Source organism: Dipodomys spectabilis, unplaced genomic scaffold (assembly GCF_019054845.1).
Source record: "Dipodomys spectabilis isolate Male_0828 unplaced genomic scaffold, ASM1905484v1 ptg000136l, whole genome shotgun sequence".
NCBI lineage: Eukaryota > Metazoa > Chordata > Mammalia > Rodentia > Heteromyidae > Dipodomys > Dipodomys spectabilis.
Genome location: NW_024870813.1, coordinates 8,652,870 through 8,669,960, shown reverse-complemented (window position 1 = coordinate 8,669,960; position 17,091 = coordinate 8,652,870). Strand labels below are relative to the sequence as shown.

At 41.1% G+C, this 17,091-nt stretch overlaps 1 protein-coding gene across 5 annotated transcripts in view; it reads right to left on the bottom strand.

The window, feature by feature from the left end:
• Kcnma1 (potassium calcium-activated channel subfamily M alpha 1) overlaps window positions 1-17,091 on the bottom strand; it is a 699,649-nt gene that overhangs the window by 228,206 nt on the left and 454,352 nt on the right. For all 5 annotated transcript variants that reach the window (XM_042690241.1, XM_042690238.1, XM_042690240.1 and 2 more), the window contains exon 6: window positions 4,669-4,744. In XM_042690241.1, coding sequence (XP_042546175.1) covers window positions 4,669-4,744 — 76 coding nt within the window. The remainder of the gene's footprint in view (window positions 1-4,668; window positions 4,745-17,091) is intronic.

Here is a 17,091-nt window from a genome sequence, read left to right as displayed (position 1 = left end):
ACTCAATCAACCTAAAGAAGGTCATCACCGGTTCTGAGCTCCAGCTCTGTGAGCTCTCCCCAGCATTGGAGAAAGCTACATCAGTGGACAACAGCAGTTCATCTGGAAACAAGCACAGGACTCTTCTCCAGGACTGTGGATGCTGGGGGAGAGCCTGACTCCTGTGATGACTGCTAGCTAGGGCCATTTTCACCCTCAGGGTATTTAGCATGGTATGTTTCAGTTCATTCAGAAAATACCATCTACTTTACGCATGGAGGCACAGCTTTGCCTCCCTAATTCCTATCTGTGGCATTAGGTGAGAATGGAAGTACCAAAACTTCATCATTTGTAATAATTATGTCGCCAAGTTTCCTCCTGTTTCTGGCTGAGGGTACAGCCAGGGACCAGTGACTCTATCATCTTTTATTGCTGCTGGTGCTAGGAAGGTATCAAATATCCCAATCCTAGACTATACCTTACTGAGATGAGTGATTTAAACCATAAGCTATGTTGTGAAGCAAAATCAAATTATGTCTTTAGACAACTTGTACATCTCTTTTTCTTCCCTGGACTGTGAGGTCTTACACGCTTTAAACCTACTCTCTCTATAAACGATAGAATAGTGAATCATTCTAGAATGTAAGCTTCATTACATTTCCTCTCTTGATTAAATTGCTTCAATCCCATCTTGCTCTCAGTAAAATCCATGACTCTAGAGCCTCCATGATTTGACCTCTCCTTATCCTGTTAATTTTTTTTTTTTTGGTGCTGGCATTATGGCTTGAACTCAGAGCCTGGGAGCTGGTGTCCATACCACTTGAGCCACAGCACTACTTCCATCTCTTTGCTGGCTAGATACTCACGAGGCTGAGATATGAGGATCATGGAGATAACAGTCTCACAGACTTTTCTACCAGTTCTCTTTAACCTGTGATCCTCAGTTCTCAGTCTCCTGAGTACCTAGGATTACAGGCATGAGCCATCACTGCCTGGCTGAAGCTATTTCTAATGTCATAGAGGTAATAAAATTGTAATGTCTAAACACTTTTCTCAAATGTATTGACTAATACGGGTAAAGAACAGCACATATACATGCTATGCGCCATAGAGGACACATGGGAGATACCAACGGTTACCTCAAAATTGTGCAATATGAGGACGATTTTACTTCATCATTTATACTTTCCCATATTGTTGAAATGTTTTACTTTAATAATTACTAAAAACAATAAAGTAATTTTCTTTTTTATTATGTATGTGTTTATATATGTGTGTGTGTATGTATATAGCTAGCTAAGCCATGCACCACTCATCTATATCAACATGCAGCAAGGCACAGGGTTGCAGCCCAGGACCAGAGCTGCCTATGTGACTTTGACTGTGACAAAGTGATCCAGTACCTCTAAGCTAGTTCACCAGTCTGTAGGGTAACTGAGGAACTTCCCAAAGCTCAGACAAAGACCTGAAGTCTTCCAGTCTCCCTTAAACAAGCAACAGCAGGATATAGACGATTCTAGGCTCTTGTTGGCTTGCAATTTGATGATGACTTGCTCTGATGCTGGTCACATAAGTAAGACTTGCTAGCATCTTCCTGTTTACTCCAGCTCTCGTCCTACTGTCCTGAATCTTCACCACTTCCCCTCCCCATGCACCTCTCTGGCCTGATGCGTCCAGCTCTCAACCGAACCAGGCAGCTGAAGGACAGAATGTGAAACTCCAACTTCAAATCGTTCTATTGCACCACACTTGCAGAGTCTCCAGCCCCACCAAATGCCACAGATTAGCAGGGATTTGCCATTGGAGAAAGCCAGACAAAATTTTCCTGATCTCTTACACGCAACAGAAGATTACCACGCAAGTAGCAGAGAACAAAGGAGTCAAAGAAAATCCTCCCTCCAGAGCTGAACCCCTAAGAGCCCAGATTTTATTACTCTGCAGAGGACTTCTGGGATCTGTGCTTGGGGGGTGGCAGAAGGAAAGAGGCAGGACTGGTCAGGCACCTGGGGAGAGACGGCTTCTGAGAGTTGTCCTAGGCTTCTTAGAACTCCCTCAACCACGCCCCCCCACTCCCGAATGACAGACCCCTAGTTTTCTATAAGATTTACCCCTGACATCTTCCTGCAAAGATCCTTGGCTGAACTCACAACTCCTGCCCACCCTGGCTCAGTGCTGTTCCTTGATGGTGCCCCGTGACTGGGCACATGGCTACCTTTGTACCCACTACACCAGAAGGCAGCCTGGCTCAGTCTTTCCTTATCACACACCCATCTCAGCACTGACTTCAGGCTCCTGAGATTCACGCAAAACTGGGGGACAGCAGTAGTGAGACACACCAGCTGACAGAAGTTACTTTAGTGGGAAGCGGAGGTCTGGGGAAAAAGCTGTTGAGGGTCAGGATGGGAAAGAGCCAACCAGCTGTCACCCTATGACTCTCTCCTTGGTCTGCTGTTTCTCAGAGCATTATCTACTCTTTCCCCAGATGGCTGCTTCCACTTTCTGCCATCTACATTGGATAATGAAGCACCTTAGGTGCATAGTTCCAGGGGAGCTGTCCTCCAGGGAAGCCTGAGCTTATTCCTGCATCCAAAGGAATGAAAGGAATCTTTGCCATACAGTGGGAAATGGGTGAGTCCCTAGCAGAAACTCAGAACTAGATTATTGTTCCTGATTCCAAAGCACAGGAGGGTGGGACCACAACTCTTTCTTTTCCTTCACCTTATTCCTTACAGCAGAGCCAGTGGACCTCTCTTAAAATGCTCCTGTCAGCGAGTAAGTGTGAAACCTGAGAAAGTGTAGATAGTTTCATTATAACAACACCCCACTAGGAAAGAAAGGTCTCCTGGGACAAGACCCCATACTTGCTTTGGGTACTTACCAATTCTATCTTTAAAAATACAATATAAGCCATGTACTGATGGCTAACACCTATCATCCTAGCTACTTAGGAGGCTGAGATTGGAGGATCATGGTTCAAAGTTAGCCTAGGAAGAAAAGTCCATGAAACTCTTATCTCCCATTAATCAGCAAAATGCCAGAAGGGATTCAAGTGGTGGAGTGTCAGCCTTGAGTGAAAAATCTAAGCCAAATTGCAGGTGCCTGACTTCAAGGCCTACTTGGGCACACTCACACGCATATCCACACTAATAGAGTAAGTGTGATATAGATAAGTATTGGTGGTGTTGGTTTTGTTGATATTTCAAGAATACAATGAGTCTACAGGAGAGCCAAAAGTGAAGAAAATCAAGGTATGAAGGAAAACAGTGTGCTCTAAGAGTAATATTATGTGCAAATAATCAGAGATCCAATCATTCTTACTACAGACAATGAAACGGAAGGTGACAGAAGCCTTCAGTGGCACTTTTTCCTTTGAATGCAACCTATAGAAAGTAAGTGTTATCTCACATTTAAATGGGTAAGTAGTTGGTAAATAATCTGGATTGCAGTTATAACATTCCATGCACAGATGTGAAAATGGGACCAGGAAAATGGAGGGATGATTAGGGCTGGAAGAGATGTGGGACAATGGTGGAAGGGGTGACATTGATCAAGATGCACTGTACTCATAAATTGACCTGTTGAACTGAAACCCCTTTGTACAACTACTCAAAGGCATTAAAGCAATGACAGTAACAAAAATAAATAGAAGGATGGACACACAAAAGAAGAGTGTCAAAAGTCGGTGGAATTTGTTGGACTGTGTCAGACTCACAAAGTCAACTCTCCCAGCCTTTGTAATCAAGAAAATTATCCTGAATCCAGACCTCAAAAATGCAGTTTCATTAATTATATATCACTAAATACAAAGGTGTCCTGTTTTCCAGTCATTTATCAAACACACTAAGGCCAACCAAAAAAAAAAAAAGAGGAAATGGAACATGAGCAGCAAGCTCCTTAAAGTGCAATTTCCTAGAAGAGAAATTTATGCCCTGTACTTATTCTCCATTAGAGTACGTCTAACGCCTTTTATTAGTGTATTTATCAACACAGCCCTGGTCTCAGACCAGCTGTGCGAAAGGCAGGTCATCAGAGGGTTTCCCCTGGAGAGTTTTGCTCCTGGTTCTGTTTGTGTTCTCTACATCATAACAGAGTTAACACAAGCAGTCACGCTGCATTTGGCTGGAGGTTGTGAGGGTTTCCCCAGAAGGCAATTCACCCAGCAAGCCCCAAGGGTTCTCTAGATATAAAGTGAACATCTAAAATGTACTTAGAAATGAAATGATTTTCTGTTTGTCGTATGAGGTTTGTGATTGCCTTTCAAAGAGCATTGCTTTTCTTGCCTTTATGACCAAGTTCAATTTCTTATTTAGTGGTGTAATAAAGTTGCAATTTAGGACTTGGCAGCCAGGGCTTTCTGATCAATGAGCAAAACTATCCCTCATCTACCGTGGATGGGGCACCGAGCCTCATCCCTGATCAACCCCATTCAACACCCAGATATCAGCCATGGGTCCCCCCCCCAACCCAAACCACCCTGTTTCCCCACCTGCCAATCCAGTTAGCTCCCTCCTTGTCTTTGCAAAAGACAACACAAGCCCTAGTCTGGTCCTTCTCTATCTCTTTATAGGCCTTTCTTTCTTTGACTGGCAGGACTCTAACAATATCAGGTTGAAATTAAATGCATCTGACATTTGTTTGGCGTTGCACTGGGGGCTGGGATGGGGCAAAGTTGGAGAAAGAACATCTTACCTGGTTTTTAGGATATTCAGAAACTGCAAAATTTCTGAAAACTGTATCAGTCTGAGCGCTCGTAAAAATCTCAAACCTGAAAAGAAAAATGAGACAGAGCTGCATTATTTGCGATGTGTGGTTTTCATGTCCACGGTCTGCCATTTGGGTGGGAGGGGTAAGGAGTCCTTGCAGAAGACAAACAGCCTGGTACCTGGGACACATTCCTTCATGCTGGTCTTTGACTGCTTTAATTTTGGCAGGTAAACTGGCTTTCTCATCAAAGGGAGTCTGTTTGGAGGCACTTACACGAGAAAGGCCCGAGGAGGGCTCAGGTTAATGGCTTCCTTCTCCTTTGGTGAGCTGTGATTTGAGCACTGTTTCTGAGTCACCTGGAGGTCTGACAGGATATTATCTCTGAAGAATACTGGGAATTGTGACTGCTCAATGTAACCCTTGTGCTAAAAGCAGATTACGACTAAATCGGATCACCCACGTCTTTGCTTGGAATTTTTTCATCTTTATTTTCAGCCCTCTAAAATGAGGAATAAGGACCATAACATTACCTAGTTTTTCTGTAAGTTTGTATTTTCTTCCAAAAGAAAATAGAGAGAGAGAGAGGTAAGATCCTACAACTTAAATAATAACATTTTTACTAATGTAAGGATGAATATTTGTACTTTTAAGTCCATCAATCCTCTCTTGCCTGAAAGCCTTTGTAGCTTTAGGTGGGAAAGAGAGAAAGACAAAGAGAGAGAGAGAGAGAGAGAGAGAGAGAGAGACAGACAGACAGACAGAGACAGAGTCAGAAAAGGCAAGCACAATGAGGGAACTTTTTAAAGTACAAAGTATTATTGTTTTCATAGCCAAAAGAAAACAATTTTTATTGCAGTCAAAGTCATGACTCAAAAACCTTTGAGGTCCACTGTGGGCCTAACACCTTGCATATCACATGGGAGAATGTGTATGTCCAAATTGCTGACTACTTAGCATCAAGGCACATTGAATATCACACCCACTCCCAAGGCAATTTTGATGTTTTCAGAAGCATTTCATAAAATGTTTCCCCTCCTCAGGTGCCAGATATGGAACTAGGAGTCAATGGGTTGATAGACAGACAGCTTCACCCCCATGCAGTGCATGATGGGGAATGTAATGCATGGTGGGAAAAAGCACTAAGAGTTCACCAGGGACTGTAAGATGAAATTCCTTCCCTTCTGCTTGAACAAGGAGTCTTCTAAGTGGTCCACAGTGGAACTATTTTGGAAATAAGGAAGACCCAACTTGAAGCTCGGGGATAACGGGAGAGGGAGAAAATGTAAGTGACTTAAAAGTATGATTTCTCATCTGAAAAAGAGTATGTTTTCTTGGGCACAAGATGATTCCAGAAAACATTTGCCTTCTCTGCTAAATAGTATGTAACTTTAATTAAACCAGAAAATACACAGATGAGAGTGGATACTGATGTAACGAAGGAGCCATAGGCTAAAATAATAGTCACAGAAAGAAAAAAAAAAACAGATGAAAAACCAATTTAACACTGCCCAAGCCCAACTTGAACAGGGTACAAAACTGAGTTGAGGTAATCTCATAAAACAGAGAAAGTAAGGAAAAGGAGGGGGAAAAGTGAGGTAACTTTAAAGGAAAAAAAAGACAGAAATGGAACAGAGATCCAACCTTTGAATAAAATGCATTTCAAAGGGAAGTACAGACAATGCCTACATCATAAGCAGTGACCAGACAGAATAGCAAAGAATATTCCAGATATGAAAAAATGACTCTAGATTAAAAGGTAAAATGAAATATGGTCTTAGAGACTAAGGCTAAGATAATGCTAGTTTTTGGTCAACTTTCAACTAGTAAAGAGTAAAGTTAAAGAATGATGGGAAAAAGTACTAGGAATTCACCAGGAACTCCAGGATAAAGTTCCTTTCCTTAGCAACTCCATTTGTAATAGCCCCACAAAAAATAAAATACCTAGGAATTAACTTAACTAAAGAAGTGAAGGACCTCTATGATGAAAACTTTAAAATCTTGAAAAAGGAAATCAACACAGAACTTAAAAAATGGCAAAACCTCCCATGCTCCTGGATTGGAAAGATTAACATTGTGAAAATGGCAATACTTCCCAAGGCTATCTACAAATTCAATGCAATACCTATCAAAATTCCACCCTCATTCTTCAAGGAAATAGAAGAGGCAATCCAAAAATTCATATGGAACAATAAAAGACCCCGAATAGCAAAAACGCTCCTCAACAGAAAGAACACTGCTGGAGGAATATCAATACCAAATTTCAAACTCTACTATAAAGCCATAGTAATTAAAACAGCTTGGTATTGGCATAAGAACAGACCTCAGGACCAATGGAATAGAATTGAAAACCCAGAAATGAACCTACAGACCTATAGCCATCTAATCTTCGATAAGGGAGCTAAAACAATAGAATGGAAGACAGACAGCCTCTTCAGTAAATGGTGCTGGCAAAACTGGTTAACTACATGTAGAAAACTAAAGCTAGATCCTTATATATCACCCTGCACCAGAATCAACTCCAAATGGATTAAAGACCTTGAACTCAAAGCAGACACTCTGAAAACATTACAGGATGGAATAGGAGAAACCCTGGGTCTCCTTGGCTCAGGCCGAAATTTTCTGAATAGAGACCCGGAAACACAACAAATCAAAGAAAGGTTGGACAAATGGGATTGTATAAGGTTGCAGAGCTTCTGCAGGGCAAATGACATAGCTAGCAAGATCAATAGAAAGCCCATGGACTGGGAGAAGATCTTTACTAGCCATACAACGGACAAGGGTCTCATATCTAAAATATACTTGGAACTCAAAAAATTAAACCACCCAACAACAAATCCTCAAAGAAATAACTGCCCAATAAGTAAGTGGGCGAAAGACTTAAAGAGAAGCTTCTCTGAAGAAGAAAGAAGGATGGCCAATAGACACATGAAGAAATGTTCAACATCCCTAGCCATAAAAGAAATGCAAATCAAAACAACATTGAGATATCACCTCATTCCAGTTAGAACGGCAAAAATCAAGAACTCTAACAACAACAATTGCTGGAGGGGATGTGGACAGAAAGGAACCTTACTTCATTGTTGGTGGGAATGTAAACTTGTTCAACCACTTTGGAAAGCAGTATGGAGGTTCCTCAAAAGACTTCACATAGAGCTCCCCTATGACCCAGCAATCCCACTTTTGGGCATTTACCCTAATGTTTACAAACAAGACCACACTAAAGCTACCAGCACAACTATGTTTATTGCAGCATTATTTACCATAGCTAAGATATGGAACCAACCCAGATGCCCCTCAGTAGATGAATGGATCAAGAAAATGTGGTATATATACACAATGGAATTCTATGCCTCCATCAGAAAGAATGACATTGCCCCATTTGTTAGGAAATGGAAAAACTTGGAAAAAATTATATTAAGTGAAGTAAGCCAGGCCCAAAGAAACGTAGGTCCCATGGTTTCCCTTATTTGTAATATCTAGTATATGTATGAGTCAAGCGGAAAAGGTCAGATAATGTGATGTCAGGAAAATGAACCCTTAGATGTGTATTTTAATGTTTTTTTTCTTTCATGCATGTGTTTCTAACACATTTATAAGATTATCTCTTTGTTGCTTTGTATGTCCCTCCTCCACAGTATAACCCCTGCTTTCACTATATTTGATGTCAGTATAACTTGTGGAGGAGATGGGGAAAAACCAGTTCTTTAAGGATACAGGTGGACCTGTTGCAACAATGAGAAGTACAAGTTGTCATGTCCAAAACGAGCTTTACAACGTTGGTGCGGGGGGGGGGGGGGGGGGGGGAGGGGGGAGGGGGGGGAAGGAGAAGGATTGGGATTAGGGGGGGAGGGGGGAGGCTGGGAAGGGATGTGAAGGATAAACAAAGGAGGAGGCTGCAATGCTTGGTAAGAAATGTACGCATTATCCTGCCCATGTAACTGTAACTCCTCTGTACAGTATGTTCACAAATAAAATTAAATTTTAAGAAAAAAATAAAATAAAAATTATGAGAAAAAAAAAAAAAAAAAAGTTCCTTTCCTTCTACTGGAACAAGAAGTCTTTTAAATGGTCCACAGTGGAACTATTTTGGGAAAAAGGCAGACTCAACTTGAGACTTAAGGATGAGGAGCTGATAGTATAAAGGAAGAGGGAGAAAAATGTCAACGACTTCAAAGGACAATTTCTCATCTGAAAAGAATATGCCTTCCTGAACACAAGATTTTTTATTCCAGAAAACGGTATAGTACAATATTTACCAGTAAGGCAGTTCACGTAGCTTAAATGTCAAATAATGTTATGATCTGGATCTTAAATATTCCCCAAGATTCATGTGGTGAAGGTATAGTCTCTAACCTGTGAAAGGTGCTGGAATCTTTAAGAGGTGGGGCCTAGTGGGAGAAAGTTAGATCATTGGGGGTATGTCCTTACAGAGGTGCTGAGAACTCCTCCCCACTTTTCTCTTTCCTAGTCCTAGGCTTGAACTCTGGGCCTGGGCACTATCCCTGAGCTTCTTTTGCTCAAGGCAAGTGCTCTATTACTTGAGGAACAATGTCACTTCCAGCTATTTTTTTTATTAGTTTATTGGATAGAAGAGTCTCACAGAGTTTCTAGCTTTGAACTGCAATCCTCAGATCTTAGCCTCTTGAGTGACTAATATTACAGGCATGAGCCACTGGCACCATCTCCCACTCTTCCTTTTTTTTTGGGGGGGGGTCCGGTCGTGGGGTCTGAACTCTGGGTCTGGGTGCAGTCCCTCAGCTCTTCAGCTCAAGGCTACTGCTCTACCACTTGAGCCATAGCACCACTTCTGGCTCTTTTTTTCTGCTTATGTGATGCTGAGGAATCAAACCCAGGACCTCATGCATGCAAGGCAAGCGTTCTACCACTGAGCCACCTTCCCAGCCCCTCCCACTCTTTCTTTTATGCTTCCCTACCAGCATGGTGAACAGCTTTGCTGGACTACACATTACCCACCATGCTACTCAGTCCTGCCACAGGCCCAAGTAACCGTAAACCAAACGTTCTGAAACTTGAGCCCAAATACATCCTTCCTCGATGTACATCATGTATCCCAGGTCACATAGGTATTTATTTGCCACTTGTTTATTTTGTCACAGCATTGGGAACCTGATTGACACAAAGAATACTTGGGACGATATTTAATTTTCAGTCTGTCCCGAGACTTCTGTATCTAGTCAAGTGGTCATTCAGGATAAAACAACAACAATAATTTTTATTTTTGAAAGTTCCAACTTCTAACAAATGTAGTGTTTCTCAGTTTGCACATAAGAATTTTTTTACAAGGAGTTTGAAAAGATTCACTGAATCAGAATGGGGATCTAGGGATCATGGGCTGGGAAGAGTATTTTTGACGGTTTCTACTGAAGCCTCCAGTCCACCAGGTTATCTCCTACCAGGACGGTGGCTGCTTGTTTCTGTGAGATAAATTAAAGAGTTTAAAATGAATTTAAAGGTTGGAAGTTAAGACGTGAGCCATTAATGAGCACTGCAGATTTGAACTATAGCATAGCTGTGCTGTATGAACACCATCCAACCCTGGGGCTTGTATTCAGGGCCTGGGCACTGTCCCCAAACTTTTTGGCTCAAGGCTAGTGCTCTACCACTTGAGCTATAGCTCCACTTCTAGATTTTTGGAAGTCAATTGGAGATAAGAGTCTCACTGACTTTCCTGCTGGGGCTAGCTTTGAAACACAAACCTCAAATCTCAGCCTCTTGAGTAGCTAGGATAACAGGCGTGAACCTCTGGCACTTGGCCTTAGCACAGCATTCTTAAGGTTTATGATGCACCTTGTCAAAATGTCTGAGCAATCTGCCTTTTTAATTAGCATGTAAGTTGAATTGCAGGGGGGGGCACACACACATTCCTCACTTCATTGAGTACTGTGACAAAGGGGCAGAGGAAGGGAGGAGAATAGAAAGAAGGGAGGGAGGAAGGGAGGATGAGAAGGAACAGAAGGAAGGAGGCAGAGAGTGAGAGAAGGAGGGAGGGAGACAGAAAGGGAAGAAGGGAAGAAAGGAAGAAGTATGAGAGGGAGGCAGGAAGGGAGGGAAGGAGGGAGAGCTGAGGGGGAGAAGGAGTTAAGCAAAAGCCCAAACATAATACCCCCACCCAAGAAAAACTCATTGTTTTTTATTTTTGTTTTTATTTCTTTATGTTAACAAATGAAGTTAAATATTTTTTCATATAATCATGACTCCCTTTACTTTCTTTGTTTGTTCTTTTGGGTCCTGTCATGGGGCCTGAACTCTGGGCCTGGGCGCTGTCCCTCAGCTCTTCAGCTCAAGGCTAGCGCTCTACCACCTGAGCCACAGCGCCACTTCCGGCTTTTTTTGTCTTTTTGCTCATGTGGTGCTAAGGAATCGAACCCAGGGCCTCAGCTTTGCAAGGCAAGCACTCTACCACTGAGCCACCTTCCCAGCCCCTCCCTTTACTTTCTTTAAAGAGCTTTATAGTAGCACTAACCAATTTGCCTGTAAGTTCATTTTATTCTTAGTAGTACATTCAAGTGCTTTTACAAGAGTATTATATAGTATATACTATTCTCCAAAGTTTATCATTCATCTTTCAATATTACTTAAGGGCTTATTTTCCCTTCTTTGTAAGTATACAATTTTGCTTAAGTTCTTCCCCCCCAACTCTAAAAGTTATCGCATATTCAAATGTATCAATAATTTCTCCATTGTTTTTCATTCTTACGTGTGCTGGTATTCGGCCTTGAACTTAGGGCCTTGTGCTCTCACTTGGCTTTTTCACACTCAAGGCCGGTGCTCTAACAACTTGAGCCACAGCTCTACTTTTGGTTTTCTTTTGGTTAACTGGAGATAAGAAGATCCCTGCTGGCTGTAAATCCAATCCTCAGATCTCAGCCTCCTAAGTAGTTAGCATACAGGTGTGAGCCACTGGATCGTGGCTTATTTCTTCTTTTTTTTTTTTAATAACTCAAAAGACTATTCCCACCATTCTGATTTCTTTTATCGCATCTGCATTTTTCCTTCCTAGTCATAGGGCAGTGTTGCTGAACTGCCACTGCATATTATGTACATTTAAGCCTTCTGTGAACCTTCCAGAACTGTTGACATGTGGGTCTCAACCCCTATCCCATCCACTGACTTATGGATCTGGCATCCAGCCAGGAAGAGAGAGCCTCAAAACTCTGTGGACACCAAAGTGGAGGAGCATTGCAAACTATTTTTCCAAGTGGACGGATCGTAAATATTTTAGGTTCTATTGCAAGGACTCAGTTTGCTTAAAGGACACGCAAACAAATAGGTGTGCCTAATTCCAGTGAAAGTTTCTTTGTATTAACAGACCAGGGTGAACTAATGGTCTACATCTGCCTTGGCAGCATGGACTACCAGTGTACACAGAATTCCTGAGCTCTGTAAGCATCCGGGTTCTGTTGGAGAGGGTCTCAGATAGGGTGGGCCACTCTGCACCTGGAACAAACAGTAAGTTGTAACTGGGGCCACTGACTGCACTTGGAGAAAGCAAGGCTGCAGGTCTGTGATTTCCAGACATGACTATTACAGCGGCAGCCAGCTGGGTATTTTTTAACAGCATGGATACCGCCTCCTAGCCCTAGGTATCCTGCTTTAATTACTCAGGGGATAACTTGTGCACTGGAATCATTAAAAAAAAATCCCAATCTTACCAGGTGCAATTGAAATAAGGATAGTGGGTCTAACTGGCGTCATAGGGAACTGGCGCCATCTTGTCTTCATGATAGAGGCAGGGAAGTTTCACCCCCCAGGTAATGGGTATACCTAAATTCCTAGATGCAGGGGTAGGGACTTGGACAATAGGTTACTGGACCTGTCATTCCTGTGCCTTCAGCTTCCAAGACTCAATTTTCCTAAGACCCTATCTCCTGAGCCTGACATGCCATGCCTTGATTCTCCTGTCTCATGTCTCCTAGCTCTCCTCCACTCACCACGGTGTCCCACTGCAGCTCTCCATTGGAGTTGATCTGGTTTGTTGGTATTGTTTTTCTGCTCTTTCTTTGTTTTATTACTGTTATGGCTCAGTTTTCTAATAGTGTTAAATGTATTTGAGGGCTTCAGGACTTTGTGACAGGAGTCTACCTACCACCATCTGCTCTCCAATAAAGACTCCCAATTCTACCTCTCAACATGTGGCTTCTTTTGTTCCTCTGACTGAGTTCCCCTACAATACATTGACCCAAGCTTGTAATCCTAAAAACTTGGGAGGTAGAGATTAGGGGATCTTTGTTCAAGGATAGCCCAAGCATAAAAGTTAGCAAGACTCCATCTCAATCAACAGTTGGGCCTGGTGGTACTTATCTCTTATCCCACAGAAGGGTGAAGCACCAGGTCTATGTCATGTCTATGTCTATGTCATCCTGAGTGATGCAGGAAATCTGAGGAGGAGGATGGAAGTCCAGGCCAGCCTCAGCATAAAGTAAGTCCCTACCTTGAAAATAACCAACACCAAAGGGGATTGGAGGGTGTGGCTCAGATGATATAGCACCTGCCTTGAAAGCTGAAGTACACAGTACTTCAAAAAAATGGTTTAACAAATATGGTTGCTGGATAACCATATTTTGGGAACTCTGATTTGGACTATTTTCTGTTCTCTTAACTTTTAATTTATAATTCTTTATTTATTTATTACTAGCATATCAAAAGATTAAGCTTTATTTTTTCCTTTCAAAATGAGTCTCCTTGTTCATGAGTAATCACTGAATAACTTAAAACCAATAACTGACCCTCTTAGCACACTGCCATAGTTAATTTTAAAGAACATACCATCTAGCTAATAAATTAAAAGGAATCAATAGTATAACAAGAAGTTTCTTATAATGCATTCAGTGGAAAATTTGGAGGGGAAAGTAGTGTTTACATCTGGGTGATCCAATAAAAAAGTAGGTTACATGTAATTATTTGTTAATAAAACTGGAGACCTGAGTAAGAGCAATGACTCTTACTGTCATATAAATTTTGAAACTTGATACATACAAAAGCAGAAAACCACAAATTGAAACATAAGCAGAAACATAAATTGAAAACTGTAGTCATAGCTTTCCTTGAAGCCTGTTCACATTTATTGAAATTTAAAAACAGTTATATTTTATTATGATTCCAATTTCTTTAAAAGAGAGAGAGATAGACAGCAACTGATCTTACTTTGTAAAAAACAAAAATCCATTAGCCAGGTGCCCATGTCTCATACCTATAAGCCTAGCTACTTAGAAGGCTGAAATCTGAGGATCATGGTTCAAAGCCAGGCTATGCAGAAAAGTCTGTGAGACTCTTTTCACCAATTAACCACTGAAACACCATATGTAGAATTGAGGGTCAACTTGTAGAGCACTAACTTTGAACAAAAAAGGTCAGGGACATCACCCTAGATTTGAAACAAAAATGAACATAAATCTGGTGCCAAAAGCTGACCCTCAGTACACCTAAATAAAACATTATCATACCACTAAAATCAGAGATAGTTTTAGACTATTTTCTAGTTCTTTTTTCTAGTTTTGGACTACTTTTTATTCTCTTAACTATTACTTTATTACTCTAAATTGATACATTTGTTTATTTTGGTTAATAACATGTCAAAAGATTCAAGCTTTATTTTGCCCTTTCAATGCAATTTTCCCTGTTCATGAGTACTCACTGAGTAACTTAAAACCAATAATTGATCCACACGTCACACTGCTATCTACTTAATTTTGAAGAACATACCACTTATACAATTCATTAAAATATGGAAGATTGGGTAAACATGGAAGATTGAACACAGTGGTTTATCTCTAGATGTCATTAATATAACCCTAAAGTGGTAGAGGGGTAGTAAATTCTCACAAAGAAGAATGGAAGACTATTCCACATAAAGAATGTAAGAACATATCATAGGCGAAAAGGTTGTATTCCAGGTAGGCATCATAGTTCACACCTGTAACCCCAGCTAGTCAAGAGGTAGAGGTAAGAAAAATTGTGGCTCACAGTCAGCCTGGGAAAGAAAGTTAGCAAGACCCATCCTCAACCAATAAGCTAGTTGTGGTGCTGTGTGTCTGTCATCCCAGCTATAAGAGAGGTATAAATAGGAGGACAGATGTCCAGGTCAGACTGTGGGGGTAAACAAACAAACGCAAGACCCAATCTGAAGAATAAGGGCTGAGAGTTGCTGCCCAAGTGGTAGAGTACCTGCCTAACAAGGATGAGGCCCTGAGTTCAACATCAACCATAAAACTGACAACAAAACTATATATTCTGCTGAAAATTAATTTAACAAAAATGAAAACACGATCTTTATATGAGTATACAATAGGAAAATATACTACATCCACAGAATACCTATCCTCAAAGTCAACTACCCTGGGATTGAGAACACCCAGAAAAAAAAAAAAAAACAGTAACTGTATTTATACTGAACTGGATACTATCTTTTTTGAATTCTTTTTCTTTTTCTTTCTTTTTTTTTTTTTTTTTGTCAGTCGTAGGGTTTGAACTCTGGGCCTGGGTGCTGTCCCTCAGCTCTTTAGCTCAAGGCTAGTGCTCTACCACTTGAGCCACAGCACCACTTCTGGTTTTCTGAATGGTTTATTGGAGATAAGAGTCTCACAGTCTTTCCTGCCCGGGCTGGCTTTGAACCGTGATCCTCAGATCTCAGCCTCCTGAGTAGCTAGGATTGTAGGCGTGAGCCACCGGCGCCCGGCCTGCATTATTTTTCTAAACAACATAGTCCTACAGCTAATTACATAGCATTTAGGTTATACTAGTTATGAGTTAAAGTATCTAAGAGAATGTATGTAGGGTATATGAAGATACTGTACCATTTGATAGGTGACCTAGAATCTATGCCTTGTAGATACTGTAGGGCAACTGTACATAAGTGTTTTCATTACAGGAGAATATAAGCAATGTCTCTGTCAGCAAATATGGAAGAAGAATTCCACAGAAGGAGGTTGAGGAGGTGAAGCAGAGAGACCACAGTGAAGAAGGAAATAGCCCGAAACAGGAAGAAAAGGGCTGATTTGGGATGTGAGTGCCAGGAGTGCAGAATGGGAACAACCAGTAGAGCAGAGGTGTAAAGAGAAGGCTGGGGCAAGCAGAGAGGGCGATGCAGGTAGTAGAACAGTGCAAACTCGAGAGTGCCCTAGCAAATGTGGAAATGAGCACATCGTCTCTATAGACATGGAACCAGCTTTGGACAAGACATGAGCTCCCCAGACAAGCAGCCATAAACAGAGACATTCTCATATACAGGCCAACAAATCCTCAGCTCCCTGGCGAGCACAAAACCAAATCTGCTAATATTGCAAGAAAGGCAAGCTTTACTTGCTGAAAGGCCTATCTTCTAGCAAACCCACACTTAAGGATTAGTTTAGCTATAACAAAGCAAGTTAGGAAAATGGTTTTAAAGAAAAAGTTGAATTGAAAAACATAAAATGATGTGAGAAGATATGTCAACTCAAAACATAGAAAAAGACACAACATCTTATAAGTTAAAATGTTCCATTTTAAAACTTCGAAAGGCCAACAGAATAGACAGAGCTAGCAAGGACAGACATTGCCAGCAACCTCCAAGGCTGGATTCAAACAGGGTGGAAAGTTGGAAAGGCAAGTTGAAAGTCATGGAAGACAGAGGATGTTCAAAATCCATGCTACTGAATTGTCAGGAGAAACAGGAAATCAAGAGCAGGAAACAGCCTATGTAATATTAGAATGTCATTTCCTAGACAAAATAAATGGACTTCTGTCCTCAGATTTCAAAGGCCCATAGAATGTCCAGCAGATTGTATCTCCAAGATATTACATTTCAAAAAAATACAAGCATATAATGGTGAAATTTCATAACCTACAGGAGGAGAAAAAAGATCCCTTTGTAGCAATGGGAAACAAAATCTTGTCACAAATATCTAGGTTACAATGCATGTAGGAAAACTAAAGACAGATCTCCTCATTGTTCTCATGAGAATTAATTGGTATGGAGTATGTTCGTATGCACAGTTATCTGGAAAGAAAACAGCCAAAAAAGTATGACACAGAAAAAAAATAAAATAAAGCTGGAGCACTGATGGCTAGCATATTTAATCCTAGCTACTTAAAAGGCTGGGATCAGAGAATCATGGTTCAAAGCTAGCCCAAGCAGGAAAGTCTGTGAGACACTTTTCTCCAATTAACCAGCAAAAGGAGCTGTGGATCAAGTGGTAGAACACCAGCCTTGAGCAAAAGAGCTCAAAGACAGCATTAAGGCCCTGAGTTCAAGCTCCAGGACCAGCACAAAACAAACAAACAAACAAACAAATAAATAAATAAAAGATACTGGAAAAGACGAAGTATCTGAATGGCTTATTTGTTAAATGATTGTTTTATAAATGACAAACAATAGCAATAATCTAAAATTAAAATCTCAAGGTCCACCTG